General features: G+C 46.3%; 2 protein-coding genes across 2 annotated transcripts in view; one reads left to right on the top strand and one right to left on the bottom strand.

Moving 5' to 3' along the window:
* The window catches only part of LOC143422091 (uncharacterized), a 442,059-nt gene that overhangs the window by 332,278 nt on the left and 85,636 nt on the right, over nt 1-24,145 (top strand). The window lies entirely within an intron of this gene.
* The window catches only part of Hwt (SH2 domain-containing adapter heavyweight), a 168,363-nt gene continuing 146,187 nt past the window's right edge, over nt 1,970-24,145 (bottom strand). The window contains exons 5-9 of the mRNA XM_076892437.1: nt 18,875-19,851; nt 16,748-18,371; nt 3,106-3,295; nt 2,873-2,992; nt 1,970-2,743 (exon numbers count right to left, since the gene is read on the bottom strand). Coding sequence (XP_076748552.1) covers nt 2,554-2,743; nt 2,873-2,992; nt 3,106-3,295; nt 16,748-18,371; nt 18,875-19,851 — 3,101 coding nt within the window. The 3' untranslated portion in view covers nt 1,970-2,553. The remainder of the gene's footprint in view (nt 2,744-2,872; nt 2,993-3,105; nt 3,296-16,747; nt 18,372-18,874; nt 19,852-24,145) is intronic.

A 24,145-nucleotide genomic window follows, 5' to 3' on the forward strand; every position in this document is an offset into this window, starting at 1 on the left:
TACAGCCGCTCGAGTTGCCACGCAAAACATCGTGGCGAGTGCGAAAGGTTAAAATCTTTGGTTGCTTCGCCACTAAATCCGACGGCCGAACAGAAATTCGCTCACAACCATCGCGAATCGAATCCTTACCCGCGAAAATAATTATTGTAACACCACGGACGTCTCTCTTGTCGCGCGAATTATTACGCATCGTTGCTGATATACCCAATTACAATAGTAGCGACTTACTGATATTACCATCATCGTTAACCGTTACTCACTATTACGCTATCGTTATTACTAATTAGTATATTTATTATCGTTACCATAATCGTACGTACGAGAATATTGCACACAGCGACCAACAGACACGGATAAAGGGAACTAAGTAACAGATCACAGGTGAAACTAGGCTATCTCTGTAACAAATTCGTATCACATGAAAAAATATGTATCGGTTGCCTTCTCTCACAAAAATCTCCCAAAAAATAAGAGACTATCGGACGGATGACTCGAGTGACGAGCCATCGATGGTTCGGATTGGCTGACCTCGATCGTTTTTATTCATTGCCACCATTGTCTTCTTTCTCCCGACGCCACCGCCACTGTCCTCCTTGCTGGTCAGCCCGGACGAGAGAACGTCATCGTCGTCGCGTCCATTTCTCTCCACCCTCGTCGTTTTTTCTCGTCGCAGTACCAACGTAAAGTAACTGTCGAACAATTTACTTGTCTGACACGTGTCAGCCGAGTCGCTTATCAACGACGACGAACAACTAAACCCTGACTAAATGATTACACGAGTAGTGTCTAAGCTTTGGCATTTAAAACCACGGACGCAGCCGTGTTACAGTATCGAGCCACGATACGGTCCGAGTAATAATTAAATCTTGCAAGAGCATTTTAAATACTTCACAATTTTTAAATTCAAACACAATAAAAGACGTTTGCGTGTAAAAAATCTGCACTTGCTGCTTAAAATAAGGTTGAAGCACTGTGTCACTTTTACTCTATGTGACTTTTCTATTTTCTAGGCAAAGAGGGGAAAAACTTACCACTGACTATTCGTAAAACTTATTCGAACGAGAAATAATTGTCATTAATCGATTGTGAAAGCATGTCATACCGTAGCTCGTACTATACTTCGTTTCCATCCACTTGCTCTTCCTCGCACGAACGAAAACACGACCTAGCTCTTTTCTTTGGCTTCCAGCTCCTTCGTAGAGGCCACTTAGGGCCAGCTACGCGTGTATCTAAATCTAAGTACGTATTACCTCACGCCCCGCTAGATTATCAGCGACTCTGATCCCATTGATAGTATCTTACGCGAAACTCGCGGCTTCGTGAACCACGAGCACAAGGAACAACCATTTTGTAAAGCTCTTGCGGTGCTTCATCGAACTCTCTCGTCGTCGCGTGGCGACGATTCACCGATCTAGATCAAGCTTCCGATATCTCCAATTCTCTTTCACATTCTTCGATTTCGAACGCGTCGAACTCGTTTCGAAGATCCAGAGAGTCCCTCCCCTTGTGATCTTCGATAAATCCTTCCCTTCGTTTCATCGTGTAAGGCTGCTACTTTTGCAAGAACCATTTCGTTAACCAATCGTGCGCAAGGAATTGAATCGTTTCGCGAAAATAAAGTACGCACACCTCTGGCAGAGAGGTAGACTTGCGCTTTCCTTGGGGAAGACGACGGAGATTTGAAACGTTCGTCGGACGTGATCTGGGCATGGGCGATCGTATGAACAGACAAACCTCAAAAGGTGGACAGTAAGAGTGCTCTGATGGCACGCGTTACTGCCTTCGAGTACTTTCGACTCGATTCACGATGAATCGAATTACTAACCATCGCTCGAGACGTTGCCACACAAACGAATCCTATTTCTAAGTGGTGTTGTTACAAGTGCTTCACCGCTAAAAAGTTTGTCAGCACACGATCTGCCTCTGCCCCTTTTCGTCCGATTCTCAAACGTTCGTTTCAATACAGACACGCTTTCTCTTCTCTGAAAAGTGTCCCGTGCGAAACAACGACAGCTCGTCGCTTCAGCCGTAGCTACATCGTTGTTACGTTCAACACGTCGAGTCAACTAATCCTTCCTTTCGCGGCTAATAACTTCTTGCGCGACATAGGTCAAGCGTCGATGGAATTATGAGGGGATTATATAAAACGAACGGGATTAACTTCAAGGTCGCTCGCTAAGCCTACAGAAACAAGCTTCTCTTTACTGGTTACAAGCTTTGTACTGTGTTATTCCCGTGGATAGTTTTTAGTCATCGTTTCCTTCTCGATTCACCTCGGAAGCTCGGTAAAATTCGTCGGTACGCAGCCTCGAGCCGGATCGCGAGACTGGAATGGAAATTTCAATGGAAGTACCAGGTTCTACTTTCCTGTGGATTAATCGTTCCCCGTGCGCACAACCACTGCCTCTCGTTCTCCTCCTCTCTTTTCGTCTCTCTTCTTACGCGTAGAAACATTCCGAGTACCGTTTTCAAACTCGCATCGGGTATTTACTTCGACGGTAAAGGGAATATCAAAAATTCGGGAGCGCCTTAAACGGCGCTACGAGAGATGCGCTACAAAAGCTGCGCTATGACCGGATGCAGAAGACACATGTGCTCGGCGCCGCGTATGGGAAGACGGTTCACGCTGAAGTGACGAACCATTTCCGGTATGCTGTCGAACGGCTTGCTGAACTGGCCCAGGATGTACGCGTTCAGCTCCTCGTTCTTCTGGATACGCATGTGCATGAAACCGCGAGCGCTTCTGAAAGTTCAAGGTCCCAGCCACGTTAATTTACCCAGAAATTATGTCCCTACCGTTTCTTACTCGAGTTTCGGTAAAAATTTCCTGAGGAAAAATGTGGAAGATCGCGTCACTGTGGATAAAACTTACTTCAACGATAAGGAATAATCTTGTTTGGTCGATTCGCTGTTCCTCACTAAGTAACTTCCCTCCCTGAGAAGTCGCAGGACAGCTTCCGCCTCGACTCTTGTAATGGATCCGTGATACCATCTGCGAGGAGGGCAACAAGGATTTTAATTTACATTGAATTACAAGCGTCTGTGAAAGAACACGGGCGCAGAAAACAGCGGGCAAACAAAGTTGGCGAGACACGAAGGACGTACCCTTGTCTCTCCAGGGGTAGATCCACGTCGACCAGGTCCGCTGAACCGCGGACGGTGCTAATCTCCAACGGCAGTCCAAGGCTGAGGCCGCCTGGTTTTTTCGGTGCTAACTGGCCGAGGTTTCCGCCGATGTTCGTCCCGTTTCCAGCGTCCAGATTCAGCGTCATCTTCGGACGCGCCAGGCCGCCGCCTGAAATGAGTCACGCGACAGTTAGACGCCGCGGAATTCCCTGGGGTAAACATCGATTATACACGTACGCGACGACGGTAGCCGACGCGGAGAACCGCCCTCCGCGTTCGCTGATTTTATGCCGCCCCTCCGTGTAATTGGAACGAATCGAACCTACGTTCCGCTAAGATTCACGGCGACAGGAAGCGAATTTCCCGGCCGATGGATCGGGTGTAAAACGTTGGCGTGCGAGATCTATCTATGGTCGTTATGAGAATGGAACGGTGAGAGGAGAGTTTCCAGCGAAAGGGTTTGTATTTCGGTGTTGATGAGGGAGTAGTTTTATGGTGGATGACGTGGTGCTGTATTTTATGAATCGTGATGTATCGGATGTGGTCTCAAGTATTTTATATTTTAATCTTGCATGCTTGTGTATTTGTAGACATTTCACACGTTGAATTTAAGTGTAATCCTTCGTTAGAAAGAATCTCCCTGACATAAACTGGAGGAGCAATTTATTTTGCGGCACACCAACGGATTAAGTAAATTAATAAAGCGGCAGGTAACGATGGAAAGGGACAGGAATGTTCATTAATCGACTGTCGCTCTCGAACGAACGCTCCATCAACTTTTCAACGCTGCACAACGGCGTCATCAATAACCGTCCTCTCAAAGCGACGACTAGGTAATACCCGACAAGAAATATTTCCTTCGAAGTGGAACAATCGACCGTGACTTTCGACGCTTCTTCCCGGAGGTATGATAATGGAACCGTCTACCGTACTCTTCGATGGATAGATCGAGCGTTCTCGCTTAACAGAGACAATACAATCGAAATTCCTCCTCCACGAATTTTCTTTCTTTCCCAGCTGCGTCGAGGAAGAGTCTCATCGGCCGGTGGAAACTTTTCACCCCGCTGCCACTTAAGATTCGCGCGGAAATTACGAGCATTGTTCCCTGGTAAACAATGTGGCCTCCCAGATATAGGAGACAACGAGCTACTTCTGCTTCCTTCGTCGCGAACGAATGGCGGAGCCTTGATTGAAGTCGTCAAGTATTATGCTTATTAAAGGTTCCACGATCTCTCCGGCGAGGCTTGAAATTAGACAAGGAAAATAGAAACTGCTATTCCTTTGACTGGCTGATAAATTGACGGATAAATAGACGTTTGTTGAAGGAAATCACCGTGTACAGTTTCTGTGAGCTTCGAATTATTTTAATTATATTTGATTTGAGACAGTGAGAAGGAGTATTTTGTTAGTGAACGACGATCTCAGGAATCGTGACTTCGAAAGCATTACAGCAACCATGTGCTTCTTAATATTAAATGTTATCAAGATAGTTGTGAAATAGAAATTTTTATCAAACGAATGTCAATGCTATTAAAAGTAGTAATAAACGAAAGTCGATTTAATTACAGATGATGAAGAGGCATTTTGCAATCGTTCCAATCAGTATCTTCCACAGACAGGAAACATCATCCCCTGTTCATCAAGAATTTATAAATTTCGCTAAGTAAATTCTTCCGCGGGTGGCTTCCATCGAGCGTGAACGTCAATGTTATTACCGGCCTCGTGAAAGTTCGGGGATGATAATCGACGGGAGGGTCCAAGGAAGTGGCTGCGCGGCCGCGAGGTAATTTCATTTGTTGGGTGCAATCTCTTAGCGGTCGACTTTTCGAAGGTCGCATGATCCAGGTACGAAGGAATTGTTCTGACAGGTGTAACTACGCGTTAGCCCTTCGCGAAGGTAAACCCCGTTCGAACAGTCTCTCGAAAAGATGTGCTTTATACATTATGGATGAGCTTGTACTCTGGGATTCGAGAACATTGAATTTCCTCGGACTTTACGCAATAGCTGCACGCTTTGGATCCGATTTTCTTGGCACTTTCCAGCACTGATTCCCTTCGCATAATGGCAAACCATGTATGTTGTGTAATAGAAAGACGGAAATGAATTATATATAAAATTCAACACCAGAAAATATTTCCTTGCTATTGAGTTATCTTGATTTGTGATTTGATCAAAAAATGTAGGAAACCGGAATGGATTTTGGGTCAGCAGACCTCGAGACACATTCTGAATAATAAATAACCACCTAAGGATAAAATTTGCAAGGTGCTCGCGAAGAAGAACCGAGAGAAGGATACAATAAAATTACCACGACCTCGTACGATCTATTTAGAGTCCGTGACTTAAAGAATTCTTGGAAATGTTGAGACGAGAATCTCTGAATCCCATTGAGTATATCTATTGGATACATCTTGAAAGTATCTAAGAATTTTTTAATAAGACAGCTATCGATGGGTTCCTATCGTACCCTTAACGATGTTCGCCGTAACGATGCAGACAATTGGCAGCAACAGAATTCGAGGGTAACAGAATTTTCTCCGGCTGAATTATTCATTCGACATAAATCGTTTCGGCACACGCAACAGCGAAAGAAACTCTCGAAAGACCGGATCCAGGCGCTCTTCAGGCATAGTTAAACATTAACGGATAGAAGGCATCCGCCTACTACTCTCCGAGATTATGTGCGTGTACCCGTATCTGTATTATTAAATTTAATCAACCTGTTCGGACGGCTCGATTTATCTCCAAAGAGTCCGAATTTCTCCTCCTCTCATTTTCCACGATAAAACGAAACGATTCCTCCTTCCTATTTCCATGTATTGCACATTTTTTCATCTCGTTAGCAACATTATTTAGAATTGTCACATAAAAGGCGATTTTTATCATTCCCTGGAATAACAAAAAAAAAATGATCACAAAGGAACAAGAAAATCGTATCAAGTGAAAAGAATCGGAATACGACCGTGCAAGTTGACCTCAGCTGCAGAATTCAATTGAATTAACCTTTCGCAGGATTTAACTCGATGCGCGGAATTATTCGCCGGCAGTTTAAATAACGATTACTCATACATAAAACATAAAACTCTTAGCTCGACAAATTCGAACGGCAGAAAACAAGGAAACGACGACTCGACGTAAAATAATGCGGGCGCAGCCAGCGTTATAATTGCGGATGGCCCATTTCCAAGAGCAGGCCGCGTACGAGTTTATCCGCAGTCCAGCGACACCAGACAATTCGTGAAACTGACCGAAACCGAACGAGAAACTGTTGCGAGCCCTCCCGGGAGGACAATCGCGGTTCGAAGGAATAACACGCGCGAACGCGCTCGTTATTCCTTCGTTGGCTCGTTCCGCTCAGCAAACTCTCCTCTTGACACCCGTGGCACTTATTTTCTCGTTTCCCGCGCAGACTGTTTTAATATCCGTCTCAGACGGAGATACGTCTCAATCAATTTCTTCGCGGCGGTCCTCCATCCGAGCCAGCCTGTCCCACGGGAAATGCGAAGTAGAGCCGCGAGCGCGTTCACGGAGACGCCCTCCGCAACCGAATAAGTGTCTGCGTTATTTGTACAGGCTAGGTGTGTCGCGAGCGACTTTGGAAACTTGTTATCGCGGGGATGAAGTTGCCGGATTTAGCATAGGAATGGCGAGAACCGAAATCCTTTCCGCGAACACTTCGCGAATACTTTCTACAATGGGCCAATGGGCGCGAGGTGTCGCGAGTGTTTCGTCAATGGAGAATGATAATGGTACTTGATGAGTAGAACGCGCAATGCTAATGATGTAGATTTTGTATGTTTGAATACGACTGAGTAAATAGCGTAGACTCTTGGCTCGACAAATTCGAGGTATGTACTTGTTCCATTCGCTCGTCTACTCTGTGGAACAAAATAATTCCACTTCTCGCACCTGTCTCGTGGAATGATTTATCAACAAAATATCCAGCACAAAGCAGCTAGAACATTTCCATATAATTCGGAAGCACGAGTTTCGTGAAACATGTAAGAAGGGCACGTCGAGAAGAGACGGTCCAGTAGTAGAAACTTAGGAAAAGTCAGACGCAGTAGTCTCCAGGGAAATTCTTCGTCACGGAAGAGAGTCACCGGAAATCTCGACGTGTCCTATCTCGGTCGAATGATCAGAGAGTCGATGACAATATGTGCCTTGGTCGTTGCAATTATATTACAGGAAATAGGACTACAGATTCCGTAACCAATCAGTCCCTGGGTCCCTCGAACGTACTTTTCTTTAGCCAACTATCCGGCTTCCGCTGCTGCTCTTAACTATTCGCGTGGAAAAGAGAGAGAGGGAAAGAGGGCTAGAGTGAAACCCTCCGAGCAGATTTACGACGACGAAGAATTTAGTGCCATGGGGAGGTAACGCGAGAGCCTGTGATTCCATCATGTCTCCGTGCGGCATTAAAGCGGAAGTGCGTCTGAATGCGATGTCGGTGAAATCGCAATACGAAAACGCGGGGGTTGATCCTTCCTGGTGGAAGCGAGAAATTGTTACAGTTTCATCAGCCACGGCGAAACGGTCGAGCGGTGCTTTTGAATCGGGGGAGGGAAATGGAAATTGTCCGTTAGAATTTTGTTGGCCGTAGTTCGAAACTGGCGACAAGTTATAGAAGAGGTTCAGATGGACGTTGCAAACTACGAGATATCGATCGACTTTTCCTGTCGCGACGTAGTAATTAAAATAGCTTTTGTTTCGTTACGACGTTACAAATTCTGTTGCTTTGCTGGAAATGAAAAAAATTCTCGTGTTTCTTGATGACAGCAAACAATTCAATATGGAAGCTGCTGTAGCGTGTTAGATTGAGGTGACATTTTTATTTGGACGCTTAAATTTTAACGAAAGAGGTGTTCGTTCGTGGAAAGACAAGAGAAAGGAACGGAAAGTTTCATGAAGTGCTATCCCGCGAAAATATTTCATGAGTCAGTCGTGCTCTGGAAAAAGTCTCCCCCAATGGAAGAAATCGAAGATTCAAGCAGATGGCGGAGAGTTTTACGCAAGAGTTGCGATCGAAAATTGCGCTTCACGGTAGGCTGGAATCGTTCATCCCCAACAGCGGAGACCCGGGGAACTTGTTACATTGTTAAATAGAAGCATTTGTTCCTGTCCTTTTTAAATCACTTTAAATTTACTGTCTCGAATTAACAACTTTCTATGAATAATCAAATGATCAAATTTAAAATTTCGTGCGATGGATATAAATTTTGTACATAATAGGCATAGATACTGAGATGCACTGGCTGAAGCACACGGTATGCTACTTTGTAAAGTCTCACAACAGTGGTCCAGCATTCGTGTAGCAAAAGCCACATAGGTAAGTTCTCTGCTAACAGAATGTATGATACTACTATTTGCTTCGGTCATTAAGCTGTTCTCAGCAGTTCAAGCTACGAGTAAAGGAGCAACCCATGGTTAGGAACGCGGAGGCGCATCCCCTGTTGATGGAACTTCGAGCGCATCTTCCATTTGTTTACAATTCAATTGTTTCAAATTCGCTGGAAGAGAGGAAGAAAAATAATAGAAAGATCCATGAAACTGAAAGCAGTTATATAGAATTTCGCGTTGAATCGAGACTGCAACGTCTGCAAAAAGCACTGCTGAGGATACGCAGGAAGTACAGAACAAAAGACGTTGAGCAAAGTACAACACGCCAGAAACTTCCTTAAGTACGGTTGCCAAATGTGAACTGATACTGTCCGCATCCAAAGAGGAAACCTACCAAGAAAACTAAAACAAGGAGAAATTTTTTGCAATCTGAAAAGCATGATACCATCGGTCAACGATGTTTGTCGATCTTCTAAAATTCGCATTAATCCTCTAATTCGGTGCGATCAATCTAAACGTTCACAAATCTCTCACCATTATCCAATCCCGGCCGGGAAATCTGTAGAAACGCGATCCCCCCGTCATCGTAATTAATAACTCGCGCAGAAATCCAGCGAAATGTTGCGAATCACGGTGAGAACGCAAGTTTTCGATCATCATCCGGGGCATTTTACGACTCGGAATCTTTTGAACGTTTCTCCCCCTCGCGGGAGAAAAGCTCGCGATGCGTCGAAACGTCCGAACAACAGATGCGGGATACCATAGGCGGGGATAGACCTTAAGATCTTCGCCAACAGATGTTGCAGTTACACAACCCCTCCTTCTCGCGATCAACCCCCAGAGCAAGCCGGCAGCCCTTATCGACGCGGTAACAAACACTTCGAGCCTGCTTGGAATGCTTGATACGAGCCAATCCTCATGAAATATGAACTACCGTACGCACATACGACGTTCCCGTCGATGGGTCTGCGGCGCAATTTGCTCGGGGATCACCGGCTCGTTCGCACCGCTATGCGTATCGATACGTCTACGCCTGGTTACGTGATGGATATCGATAAATAGCGGCTTATCGTTTTTTTATTCGCGCTGCGAGATTCACGGGAACCTGTGCTCGTGCTTATGAAATATGGCTTCTCTAAACCGTACGGTGAATTTAATTCCAACAATCAAATATATAGAATCGACAATATATTTCACTGCCATTTGCTGTGGTAAATACGTACAACTTTCGTCGGAAATTAAATGCCCAATTACTTGCCTCGATTCAAATTCCGTTCATTAAAAGTCAAACGAGGGAACGAAATAAGAACGCTGTGAACGTAAATTATAATTTTTCTTCGCCTCGAAGCAACACTTTGAAAATTCGTCAAGAGAGTCACGGCAAAAATACGTCGAGGTTGAAGAAATTCCGGTGTAAAAAGGGTAAACGTACCGTGGCCACTTTGGCGGAGCCGCGAAACCGCAGATTTAGCGAACTTAGGACGTTTGATCATTTTAATTAATGGCAAAGTAAATATTAATCGAATGCACCGCGGCGGTTCTTCTCTTCACTCTTTAATGTCACTTTTATTCTCACATTCCCGCGATCTATGTACGTACAAGGATTTAACGTCGATGTGGGTCAAAGGTTCGTAGATAAACCAACCGTTACACCACTTTCAATCCGCCTCGTCGCTTCGTTTCAGTTTGTTACCCGCGAGGAATATTTTACCGCCTACCTAGCCAAAGTAAAAATCGTATCACCTTAACGCACGGTCACAACCACGTAGAGGTATCCAACGAGCTAACGAGTTATTATAGCGCTTCTGCAAACTATTAAAAGCAGAGAACACTACTCTCTAAATTAATGGCGTATCCTCGCCGCACGGTTCCTCGCCAAGGTAAAAGTAGCATCGCGAATTAATTGGACGAGCAAGGTTTCACACATTTGCCATCATACCACTTACATACAAGTAATGGTGTTATTTTCTAACAAGCTACTGTAAGCGAGGAAGTGAGCTTCAGAAAGAAATCATTGACGACGAAAATTTGAAAAAATAGAAATCCACAGACGAAGAGAATCGAAGAAGGGAAGGTCGCGCGTAATTCCTCGCGAGACGCAGCGTGGCTAAATGAAAAACTAGGTTACTGACGGACATGTGCAGGAGAAGCGGGCATTAGGCGAGTCGAACGTACGGATCCAGCGACAGCACTTAAGGATTTCGTCGACCGTGACAATTAGTGAGCAACGTTAAACCACTCGTTAAAATCCAAGCGAACGGCCGGGAATTCGAGTCGAACCGGACGCCCGCGACCCGTTGGCCCTCCACCAAAAACGTTTAACGACAGCCGAATGTACATACGAGACGCGGTCGGTACCGGTATGCGATTGGCGACGAGCTAGGTAAACCGTACGTGACTGGTTTCCATGACCAGACAGACGAAAATTGTATTTTTCTGCCGGCGGGAATATGTCGCGGCTGAAAACGGAATCTAGTTAGGGTTCCAGTGGAATTCCGTTCGTTGAATTTCACTCGACCCGCCAACGGTGACGCTTCGACGCGAGCGTCGCGAAACCACCCCTCGACTCGACGGGGTTTCGTTGTTTCCTCGCGTTTAACGCCGTTGTCGGTTCGAATATCGCCGGCGATGAAACTCGAGGAATAAAATAACGATGTTACGAGCAATGGGAAAGAGTTCTCGATGGATGAAGAGTGACGTGTTTTCGAGGCGGGTAGTATAAGTTAGGTTTTACTACGAGTGCTTGTTATTTCGATAAAATTGGAATAAATTTGACTGCAGTGTCGAAAATGGTATACAAGATAGTTGAGATAATATATTCGCACGATATCAATTGTCTATTCGATTCGTGGTCTGATCGTGTGATCAGTCGCGTCGAGTTACTTATCACGTGGTCGACGTTTGGAAAATCCTACGAGGTACTTTGGACGGCTACCAAAATGTAACTGTCTGATAAGGGAACTGGCGGAAAACATCGGTAAAGTATGCGAACGAAGCTCGAGCGGACGTAAAATGCATTCTCTCGATAATATCGTAAAATAGTAATAGGCGGATTCGGGTACAATCGGTACGTTGAATTTTACTGCCTAGAAAACCGTATGCGAAGCTCGATTTGCATACGGAATAACAGCCGAAATACCAGGCCTGCCCGTTTGCTGCCAAATTACACGAAATATCGAATACGACGAATAGTAAATAACGACTAAGCAACTAAACATTTTTCTATTTCCATTTTTTTATTTTGTCGCTAACATCGCCATGTCGAAGCGAATCTGAATTTCCAATATCTCGGTAATTCTGGAAAAATATTCGATAACCGCTGTTATTACGTTCTCTACGTGATTGCGCGTTTGGCCACGCAAAAGCAACGCAAATACAGAATAAAATAAAAGCAAAAGTTGAACCGAACGGGATTGATGTTCGCTACGGTGACAATAAAGCGGACGTCGCTGCATTGTATCGACTCGAAAACGGATAGAGAAGGACCTGCTCTTTGTGGAGAGCACAGAAAAGTTGCTTTCAATCCTGGCGTCCGTGAAAGTCGACCCTTTCGAGAGTCTTTTAAATTAGATCCATGTTTGTTCCTGGAGTGAAACGAACGTGGGAGATGGAACTCGTGGAGGGACATCGGTTGCCTCTACGCGCAAGAAAATGTAATTACTTTGCTCGCCTTCGTATACACTGTTGACGTTAATTACAATACGGCCATAATGCTCAAATTTCATGATTCCATTCAAGTCTGAAATAAAATTCACTGTTTTAAAAATGGCCTTCGTAAGGGTCGCTCTTTAAAGGGCCACTCTCGTAAAAATAAACCGTTTTAAAAGGAAGAGTCATCGACAGGCGTATCGACATTACAGCCCTCCTGGAAATAGAAAAGAGATCGATAGCTCCCTTATCTAGGGATCCTTAGGGAAGCGTACGTCACCCAGACACAAAAGAAACGAGGTTCGAGGTAAGAGTAATTCAAATACCAGTAGCAAAAGTCTTCCTCCCCCGTTTCTCTAGCCACTGAATTTTTTCTCGCGTACCTAGCCAAGCGAGAGAAGGGAGATACGGTGTGGTGCGACCGTTGCTTTTTTTCTTCTCTCCTTTCACCCTGTTAACGACCACCGTCGCCGTGGCTACCCGTTAAATGGTCCAGACGCGAGGATAGATCGAGCCGCGCGGAGATTGCTAGTATCAATTTCCTCGACCCGTCGATGCTAAAATCACGGATTACACCGTTCCTGCGGCGAGATTTAGAATGCCGTAACAGTTATCTACGACTGCAATATTTGCGAGGCGGGACACTATAACGCGAATATTGGACGAACGTACGACTTCTCGCCGCGAAAATATATTTATCGATTCGATAATATTATTGCGCGATATTCGAGGCGCGTTTTCATGCTCGCTGCGGAATGATAGGATTTAAATGAAGAGTTATCGAAGCGAGTTTATTGTCCAATAACAGAACGGTAATTCGAGGAAATAAGAAGCGATGTTAAATTTAAGGAATGACCAATATCACAAAATTGCATTGGAAAAAGAAAGTGAATCCAAGGGGAAAACATCCCCCTCGACGACTTGGCATCCTAATTATTTCGCCAGCCGCATAATTCGAATGCTTCTCGTACTCAGCTATGCGAAACGGTTGGACCCATCAAGCTATAAGCCCAGATTCCAAATGCGGAAGCACCAAGAGATATTAACTTACTTACGCTGCAAACTTTTTACTTCTCGGTTGTCGGATGTAACTAAAAATTTCGCTCGGAAATTTACAAAGAATTTCTCGAGTCCGACGTGAAACTAAATACCTCGTAGAATTGAACCAGTAGTTGTAACGCAGCGAGCATTCATTGATCCAGCCGGGGGCTATTTTTGTCCGCCGCGAAAAAGCGCATCTTTGACAGGAGCCGCTTAACGAAAGGGTCGCCATTGACGTTCAGAAGAGGCGAGAGGTCGCGGAGTGGTCGCGTCGCAAGTAGGGCGTAATATTTCCGATATTTCCAATATGTTCTCGGTATCTTCCCGCCGACAGCCCCAACGCGACATGCCCAAACTGTGGATACGCGCGTTCCCGCGTTTTCCATTTCCGTCCATGCAAAGGCGCACACGTCGAGAACACGCAACACGTGCACGGTGCACGAGGGAACAAAGATATTGCGGTTCGAGCTCCGGGTCCATGTTCGCGTCACCGGCCCTGGGGCGCGTATTGTGGGTACACGAGGGCGTTCGCCAACGAGCAGCCTCGGACGTTTTGTTCGGATGCATAATGCGGAACCGTGGTTCTTCCGGGCTAGTCGTCCGTCGCCGTGGATGAAAGGGGACAAAACGTGTGACGAATCGAAAACCGCCCTTTCGGAAAATGCCCCGCTTAATTCCTGGGCGGGATGAACTGGCGGGATTAATGGACCGTTTCGAGCGATTACCTTTTTAATTTAAACCATGTCTGTGGAATATGTCTTGTTTTTCTTTTTGGACCACTGCGTAGAGAGTTTTTTGCAAATTTTTATGAGATACAGAAGGTGAAGTTGAAGATAGACCAATGATATCTTCGAACGATTTCAATATTAGATAACAGACGACCACCCTCCCTGGACACTAATGTTTCTCTCGTTAGATTCGTTGTCAGCTCCCACGGTCGCTAATTCTCCCGTAAATTGCTGTTTTTGCGCGACCGTCGATCCATCAGTGGGAACTCATAAAATCGGCTGGGACGAGAAACAAATACCCCGATCGATCATCCCTGCTTAGTTTCTAAGGCTCGATAAGTAATTGTCGACACTTTGGCGGGTGGAAAAAAAGAGCGCGGAGACTTTCGTGAATCTGTTCTCGAACGCATGCCATTTCTCCTCTTCAAAATGTAATTTACGGCTACGAGCTCGACCGACATCCATCAAACGGGGAAAAAATGGCGTTCTCCCGATCTCGTCGCAGCTGACTGCGATCATAAGAATCGAGAATTCAAACGCGCGTGCGACCGTGAGACACGAAGGGCTCGAATGAGTCGATACGTAAGGAGATTCGATAAATTGGGGTAGACACCGGAAGGCTCTATAAGTATTTCGAGATCGTGCGAAGAGTAAGGACGAAGACGTTAGCCTAGTTTTCCTCGACCGATAAAACGGATGTGTTCGTCTGTCGGCTGTGCCCAGAGATTTTATCCATTATCCATGGCAGAATTGCGGTGAATGAAACCTCCGACTATGGAACACGACCAGCGTGGTATCAAGGGCGACCGATATGGAAAACAGCTCGCGCAATCTATACTGAAGCATCAATCAATTTTGGTTATCGCGAAACCGGAAATGCTGCTATGCATCACACAGACGTCTATGCTTCGTACGTTTGTGTATGCATTTATTGAAACCGATCGATCCGCGTGTATCTCTATACCAGGAAAGAACCTCTAGAAAAACTGAATAAACCAAAAAAATGTATCATTTTTCTCGTCAATTTTCTCCCACCAATTCAAACTAACCCTGCGATCATTAATTATAATTGTTCGATTCCGCCAACGTTCGTCCTATTATTGACGCACGATCGGCGTTAAAAACAACCCTTTCGTTCCTACGCCCACTATCACCCCTTCCCCGTTCATCCCAGCGGCCATGAGCTGTACACATGAACGCGTTCGCACAACTCCAGCACCGCTACACCGCTATTTACCATCCCCTGATCGCAACGCGGCGCAGATTTCGCCCGCAGGCGACGCGACATCGCCTCGAAGCTCTCGCGTTCGAGCTCTCGCAATTTCGGATCCGGAAGGGTGGCTGAAACACCCATCAGAACGCGGCGCGCAACTTAGGGAGCTCGTGAGTGCGGCGCGCTGGCCGGCGAACGAGGGACCGGAAGCTTAATCGGCCGACTAATTTCGAACGCCTGCTAATGTAGCCCGCAAATCGCGGCCAGATTCAAGTATTAAGGGGTGATCGGTGATCGATGACGCATAAATCTTCGCGTGACACGATCTGGCAAATCCCTTGGCTCTCTCGCTGTCTTTCCTCGATCGATCGTCGTTATGGGGGCATTAAGGTGTCGACTGATTAGATTGCTGGCTGGTGTGGGCTGTAATGGTTAATTGGTAGCTTCCGTCCACTGTGCATTCCAAGGTAATAACTTACTGGCGATCCTTGGATCTTCTAGGGATCGTACGAACTGTAATTTAATTATTCGTTCTCTTGGTAATCAACCTAGTGAACGGGATGCAGGACTTTGCGAATGATGGCAATGGTTAACACTCTTGTCGGATTGCGCTCACGCGTTCCTCGCGTTACGATCCGCGTTACAGCAATCTATGTTTACACAGCGGCGAGCAGCGCATAACTGATTCGCCGTGACCAGGCAAATCGAGTTAATCCACGCCGGATTTACTTCTCACCGTGACATGTAGCCCGTGCTATTCCACTACAGGAAACTTTCAATCCTTTGAGCATGACTTTCCGAACAACGAAAAGTTGTCAGGAGAAATACACTGGAGACGGCGTTAATTAGAAGTTCCGGTCTTTCTACCCTCGTAAGGAAACGTTCTTTGAAGCGACGCTTTGATTGCGAGAATAAATTAACGCCAACCGAAAGAAAATTAAACGAAACGTTGAAGAATGAGAATCTCAATGAATATGTATATAATACTTGTATAGCTGAGGGATAAGAGATAATAAATCCGCAGAAAAATCAAATTAACAATTTTATATGCTGAGCCTTTAGTTCTATTTTCAAGACAAAAATGTATTACTTTGTACGTTCAGCGTTTTCTCATCGATTTTGTTTTAAATGTAGTAGGCTATCCTGACGAAGAGCAAAATGCAGGAACTATACATTTATGACTATATGTATAAAGGGGTACGTGTGTTAGTAACATTAAATATTTAGCTTCTGAGAGGGATGCAGGCGCTAAGTGAAGCTTAACGATATTAGCCGCTGTCTGGAAGGTTCATAACGATCAGCATCAAATTACGGTGTCCCCTAGCGTTGATAAGTACTTAGTTTACCTCGAAATGCCGAAAGTACCGTTTTTATCGTTTTAATGGCCAGACGCTCGATTAAAGAAGAGGGAATCCATTTCGGTGTCTTAAACGTTGGACAGAGAGAAGTTTCGGATATTCCAGTTAAGATTAACGCGAGAAAGTAATCAATTTTGAATATGTTTACCAAATTTACAACTTAATGCGATAACTAAATATTTAACAACCAATTTATCCTGCATATCTGTTCAGTTAAAAAAGGAAGAGAAGCGTTCCCAACCCCTTAACTCGTCACCTTCGTAACCGAATGAAATAATCATGGCGGACTTACCAAACAACGCAGACGGCTCGACGTCGCGCACTGAAAGACTGGACGACGCCTGCGACCCACTGGATTCCGTGCTCTGCATGCATCTGAGTCGTCTCTTCAATTTCGGCATGTCGAACGGCAAATCTCGCAGATCGACGCTGGTCGCGCTCCCAGACGTGGTGGCGTCCTGTTGCATAAGTAATCGCCTTCTACGCAGCTTGGGCATGTCGAACGGGAGATCGGACAGCTCCGGCTCGTTGTCGACGAGATTGATGTTGTCCAGCTGCGGTTTCAACAAGTGGAACCCGAACGGTTTGCACTTGATGCCGGCTCGCGACTCGATCGAGATACCGCTGTCCGAGCCCTGGATCTCCGCATCGCCCGACGACGAGGACTGCAGGGCCAGATTAATCAAATTCTTGTTCTGCGGCGTGCGCCTCTTCTTGAACGACGTGTCCATGGGCGAGGTCACGGAATTCGTGTTGGTATTGCCAGCGTTCGTGTTCGTATTGTTCGACGCGGTCACATTGTTCTCGGTGGTCGTCACGTTCTCCTCGGGGGATGCCTTCTGCGAGTTGTTGTTGCGATTGTTGTCGGAAGTCTCCGAGGCAGGCTCTTGGGACGATTTGTCAGAGATCGGAGAGAGTATGTGCAGTTTGTTCGTGTGATGAGTCAAGAAGCCAGTCATCGAGGGCTGTTGGTGATGGTGGTAGCAGTTGGTACCGCCGCTGTCGGAACTGTGGGAGCTCAAGCTGGTACTGTGGCGGCTCTCGGAGCTGCTGGTGGATCTGTTGCCCTCGCTGGTGCTGCTGCGAAGGGACTCCATGCTACCGCCGCTGCTGCTCGTGGCCATGCTTTCCGTGCTGGAGTATCCTGGTCTGCGTCTACTGGTCCGCAATTTGAACTCCAACAGACCGACCTCTCTGCGAGGTCGTAGCACGTCGCTCTCCGCCTCGTGAGGCCTGCCCTTGAATTCCATGATCGGTTTGCTCTCGCGGATCAGGCTACGCGGACGTTGCCTCTCCTCCCTTGGCCTGCCCTTGAACTCTAGAATCAGCTCCTTGTCGAAGCGCCGCCCCTGCGAGGACTCCACGTTGTCTTGAGCGAAACTCTTGGGTCTACTCTTGATCTCGAGAATGCTGCCCTCGCTGCTCTGCGGCGAATCCTTCGTGCGCAAAGAGGACTTCACCGGCAATCGTAGATCTTTCAGACGCGGATGGTCAGGCTGAGACGGTAGGTTCGGGGTGCTGCGTATGTTCAGCAGTAAATGGTCACGATTTCCGTGGAACTTCGCCGGCAATGGCGCCGTGGATGGAGGCGAGGGCGTGTAGCCTCTGGCTGGTAACCGCGGTGATCCGGTTTTCTCGTCGCTCGAGTTGATCTGGAGGGATTCGATGTCCTGGGACAGAGTAGAAATATTGTCTGATTGTTGTTGTTGCTGCTGTTGCTGCTGCTGCTGCTGCTGCTGCTGCTGCTGCTGCTGAAGACGGCTCGGAATGGGTTTTGGGCGGAGAAGTACGACTTTGCGTCGATCTTTGCTGCTGTGGGATTGCCCAGTGTATGGGACTTGTTGCTGTTGCTGCGGTTTCGACGTGTCCGTCGATGAACTCGTTCTGCTCACTGGTATAGCGCTGCTGCTTCTCATCTGTGTTTATTAAAGTGATTGTTCGTTAGCGAAAGATGAATTGATTTATCGCGAAAATGAATCGGTATAGTCATTAAAATTGATTACATTGCAAGCGGTCTAAGTGTATTAAAAGTTACCCGCGGAATGCCAAGGTCTAATTGGGCTGTCGTGTAATGAGCGAATTATACGGTTGGACTGTAATTAAAGTCCAATTTGCGCCTGATAGCGGGAGATTCATAGTCGGTGTCCCGAAATCCCGTAACATTTTGAGCTATATTGGACTTTAATTAGTTCTGATTAAAAGCGAACGTCCCTACTTCCCCAATAGCAGGGAACGGTGGAAACCCCGGAAGCAGGTTGCAGACGTTAGTGTTAACGTAGGGAAATAATTACTACCCTCTTTATACTCTATGTTTCAATGAATATCGGAACCAGTATGCACATTAATAGTGTTTTTAGCGTTGGCAGATGCCTTTCGATTTTACATTTCTGCATAAACCGTAGACGAATAGAGTACGTACCTGCGAATGCAACACGGGATGATTGGTAACGCGATCGAGGTCATCGAGGTCGTCGTCAGAGCGATTGACCTTGCAGTCGAAGGCCGTCTCGTAGAGGTGACGTTGCCTAGCCATCTCTTCCTCGTCTTCCTCCACCTCCACGTCCTCCTCCTCCTCTTCCTCGCCCTCGTCCTCTCCCTCCACGTCGTCCTCGTCCTCGACGAGTATCGGCTGCGGGTCTATCCTCCGTGTACGTCGTAACTTGCGCACTTGGTGCCGCGTTAGCTGCGGCTGCCGTTGATCTAGCTCATCCTCCTCCTCCTCGGCCGATGCGACACAAGTGCAAACGGTGATGGGCAGGTCATGGCTTAACAATCTATGCGGAGGCATGAGGGTGTGATCCCACTCGGTGATGATGCACGACGAGAGGATCTCGTTTCTCGATGGGACAGCATGCTCGCTCCCCGACGTGGGGCTCACTAGATCCTGGCTTTGATAATGCTGTTGTTGGGACTGCAATGGGTGCTGTTGCTGCTGCAGCTGCTGATACTGTTGCGGTTGTAGCTGCTGCTGCTGTTGCTGTTGTTGTTGTTGTTGCTGCTGCTGAGACGAATAGGAACCCCCATCACCCGCCACGGAGTTCCTTTTCGGTATACCGGGTGTCCTCGATCGCTCACCCGGTACGTCGAGGCTCACGCTCTTTCTATACTTGTTCGGCTGCGACTTGCTCAGTTGCTCTGGCACCTTGAACAGGTCGCCGTAGTAATAGGGCGATGGATGGCGAACCGGTTGATTGGACTCGGTTGGCGATTGATCCGTGAGATGCACCAGGGCTACACAGTCGACCACTGCCCCGTCTGCCGAGGTTAATTCCTTCTCTCTGTCTACTGATAGAGCGCGGGTCGAGGAAGACGCGTACAAGCTGTTCTTGCGCTTTCTGATGTCCACTCGGCGACCGTCCTCATCGTCCTCGCAGGAAGAACCCGAAGCGGAGGGATCTGGAAGAGAAACCAAACATCGTTTGACGAACACCGTGCTATTAAACTCTAGGCAGAATAACGAGCGTCATCCTAGTCTCATAAAGATCGGCCACGCGGTGATCAGCACGAGGATCGCTGCGAGGCTTCGTGTGCCAAACGCGTATAAGAGGCAAGACCCCAGCAATCCTTCCGGCAAAATGAAAACCCCGAAACGACGCGAAATTTTCATAATCGTTCCGTTATAAGAACACCGGCCACTCTCTGGGTCGTCGAAGGTGGAGAGGAGAAATGCTCGTGGGGAAACGAAATTGCTGCGAAATGGCAGGCAGCTCTCCTTAAAAATCACTTCCTCGCCCCGCTAGATATTACCGTAATGGCTTCTGGCCGGCTGACACAACCTCCGCTATCCACCGATCATTTTTTTTCCGCGCACTTTCGCTCGTTTTAGCGTCATCCAGCATCGCCTCGTCCCTCAGGAGTTTACGATCGTGTCGCGAACGCTCTTAGGTAAACGAAAATCGGTTTGGAGACGCGCAAGGGGCGTGGAATTACGGCGACACCCGGTACGTTGGCCGAGAGCAACCTGTACATGGTGTACAGACGAAAGGACTGAAGATAATGGGAGCATTATGCTCGGCCGGAGGGCTCTACCGAAATCCTTCCTCACTCCCACTGGCTGGGGTAGTAAGTGCAAGAGGCACACCATAAACCACGCCAGAAGCTGCTTCTGACAGGAACCGCCTTTGCGGATCTGGCCAGAAACTTTTCGAATAGCGACAAAAAAAAAATTACTATCTCGATCCCTGTCTGATCTCTCGTAATAGCTGCATTGTCGAATCGGCCGAGAGCTCTAATGAGTTCTCGAGAACCCTTGGTAAGATGGAATTAAAGAAGGATCCTGGAATTGCCCTTATTTCTTTCGTTCGATTTAGAGGGAAAAATGAAATTTGAAAAATAACGAAATTTGTTATCCTTTGAAACAGAAGATGTCTGACCAATGCTACTTTAAATCACTGACTAGTCCCACAGAATTTTGCTTTAAAAAATACATCTGTTTCGCCCTTCTCAACATTTTTTACATTTCAAGTGTATGTGAGTATAATAACGTTAGTAACGAATGAGAAAATTTTAATATATGAGTCACTTCAAAGCGAGAAACGTAGGAATTTATGCTGAGCACCGCGAGTCAACTTATTACCTATTCCCCGACAGTTTCATAATCACGAGGTCGCTGAAACTTCGTACTCCCCATTCGAATATAAAAGGCCACGGCCAAACGGTGTAACGCGAGATGAGAAATTAATTCCTGAACAATGAATCCGGGAAATTATAACACTCGCGTCTCCTTTCATGAAATTGCAGACGCGGTCGCTCGCGATTCCTTTTCATCTTTTCTTTCGACTTCATAACGCATACTTCAGAACGAACGACGATTCGATCGAGCGATGCAAATCGCAGGAAGAGCAAAGCGTACTTCTTTGCACAAAATCAAATTGTTAAGACGAATATAATATATTCGTTTAATTACTTCCATTTACTTATGCATCACGTAGATCAGAATGTAGGGGAGCACGTTTGTTCGAAAGCCATGGAACCACCATGCGGACCGTGACCGTTCGATACGGATGGCGAATTGATGCATTGTTGAAATGGCGCACGCCCAAAACATCCATCATGTTTCCGTGTCAACGACGTTAGCATTCGTGTTGCATGCACCGTGCACGAAAAAAGTGATATCACTCTGGGAATTCCACGCTGTCGATGGAAGCGTCGCTGGCGAACCACTCTAGCGATATTCTCTCGGTTATTTATAGGAAGAATTTTATAGAATAACTAGAAAAGAACAGAATCGTTGACATTTCTCCCAAATGGCTCGATCATCGAAATATAAGTAATCCATCGCTTTATAAAATATTTTAATTGTTTCAACATTCGTATTAGATGAAGATTGCCTGACGAGTCTTCGACGAAACGGTACGAACGGAAACCGTAATATTAGGTTACAGTCTGCAGTTATATGCGATATATGACTGGAGAATTATATTAAAGCAATATGACTGGCAGAAACTTGACGACGGTTGGTGAATGTATAGCAAAAATGAAAATCCCGCGTAGGTGGGCTCGTGGAAAACATGAATATGTATCCGCAGCTGCTTCGTTCGGTTGTTTTACGCGAGATACTGGAGGGTCAAATCTGGAGAGAAATAAACGTGTTAAGGAAACCGCCTGTTCGTGCAGCTTGATTGCTTCCGAAACGAGAAATCGATATCCGTGGGGGCGTATCAGGGAGGAAGAAGGAAATAAACTTGGACCCGCGGTGTTTTCATTAGGAACCTTCCACCGCCGATTGAGACGTAATTGTTTTACGAGTAACGTTTGGAAAAGCATCAGTACCTGACGAGAGGGTCACTGTTTACGGGAGAATCGATGAAAACAAAGTTACGGAGAAGTATTGCGGCAGGGAAAATGTATTAAAAATTTTTTTGTCTGTTAGAGTTCGTTTAATTAATTGGACTTCAGTGGAGTTAGATGATGTTGGTAAAGGATAAGGGATAGTTGCAGAATTTTCTTATAATTACAAAAGTTCTAAATTAAAGAACAGAATTAACTCTCCCTTGTCTGATTCTCGATTTAATTACGATAAAAATACCGTAACACTATGTATGTCACACTAAAAGCTAAGAATTATAGGCAAATGAACAATTTAGAACTGGTATATCAGTTTGGAAGTTACTACCGCCATTCAATTCGATTCAGATTTAATGGACAGCGATAACGATAATCGATATCGAATTCTCTAAAGGACAATGGAAATTACCACTGTATTTTCCATGAATAGATAACTCTTGTAATAGGAAATTTGTGCGACTATTAATTATGGTTAACAATTCACGTACACCTAATACCAATTGAGGCGAATACAATAGGTGTTATGCGTGTTACAGCGTTCGACGACGAAACCATTGACTTATACTACTTACGACTGCCTACCATAGAATCCTACGCTACCAGAAATCGTGTATACTACATTTACTATCGAAAAAAACACAATTTTTTTAAAACGCGATACGAACATTCTTGCTATCTGAATATTGCAAAATATTGTCGTACAGAAAATAATACGAACAACGAATCTATCTAAAAGCACACCGTCGAGAATTCGTTTGAAGCCGTTCAAAGCGAGATTAGTTTCGTCACGTGTAACATTTTCAATCATCCCCCTATCAGATCGTCGGTACCCGTTCGAGCAGGTTTGTCGAAGCAGCGACACACACGCGCGCACACAGAGAACGGGTCCTGGCGTAAGGCCAAATTGCACCGATATTGATTACCGATCGATAATCAGATTTGCGCGGTATCCCCGTGGCAGAGGGTGGGACGAGAAGTAACAGGGCGAGTCGTTGAATGACCGAATGAGTTATGAAGTAAACGAGTAGCCATCTAGGCTGTCCTGGGGTGCTGATATATCGCGCGAAACGACGGACGCGCGAGGATATCCTGCGAAAACCTGCGGGTAACTGGGCACGCGAGTCGTCGAACGGTCGCACGGGTGCTTAGCGAGTGATGTATCGCGCGTTGGACCGCTGCGCGCGTAAACACGCGGGAGGCTAAGGCACGCGAGTTACAGGATGAATTATTGAGTACCGGCTCGCGAGGGTACGCTGGTGCAGTTGATGTATACGCGTGCTGTTGCCAATAGTTTCGACTTTGGATCCAGGCGCGGCGAACAGTTCGAGGGAACATTTCTAAAAACGTTTACTGGCTTTTTGAATTACAAAATTTTCGACTGGTCTGACCTGGAGACCCAATTTGAACCAAATCGATCGACCCAACGATCGTTGGATCGTTCTAGCTCGCGAAACAACATAGAATTATTATAATCCTCCGTCCATTGCGCGGACCAACGTATTACCATAATCTCCAACGTCCACAGGCACATCACGGTCACGATCAAGCATGCAAAACCGTCGACGTCCCCGTTCTACCGATGATAGTGAACGTACGCGAGTCCATAGTCACGCGACACAGGTGGCGGAGCAGAATTCAGGCGAACGAATCGATACGCGCTAGCCGCGGAGGCGTTCGTGAATGAATCGACGTAGCTGGCGTGCAACAGAATGAACGGAATATGAATATAACCGTCGAGTGACGAGGCAAACGCCGAGGGGGGCGTAGAAATAGACTCGTGCATGCCTACATTTAGGGTTCGCGATGCACTCGGAGGGTGTTCCGTCTACCCCTAATGAATCTATTAGTGCCGGCGTGCGACAACCCCTGGTCTGGCAATCGCCGCAGATAACGCGGCTCGCTG

The sequence above is a fragment of the Xylocopa sonorina genome, chromosome 3 (genome assembly GCF_050948175.1).
Source record: "Xylocopa sonorina isolate GNS202 chromosome 3, iyXylSono1_principal, whole genome shotgun sequence".
Lineage (NCBI taxonomy): Eukaryota > Metazoa > Arthropoda > Insecta > Hymenoptera > Apidae > Xylocopa > Xylocopa sonorina.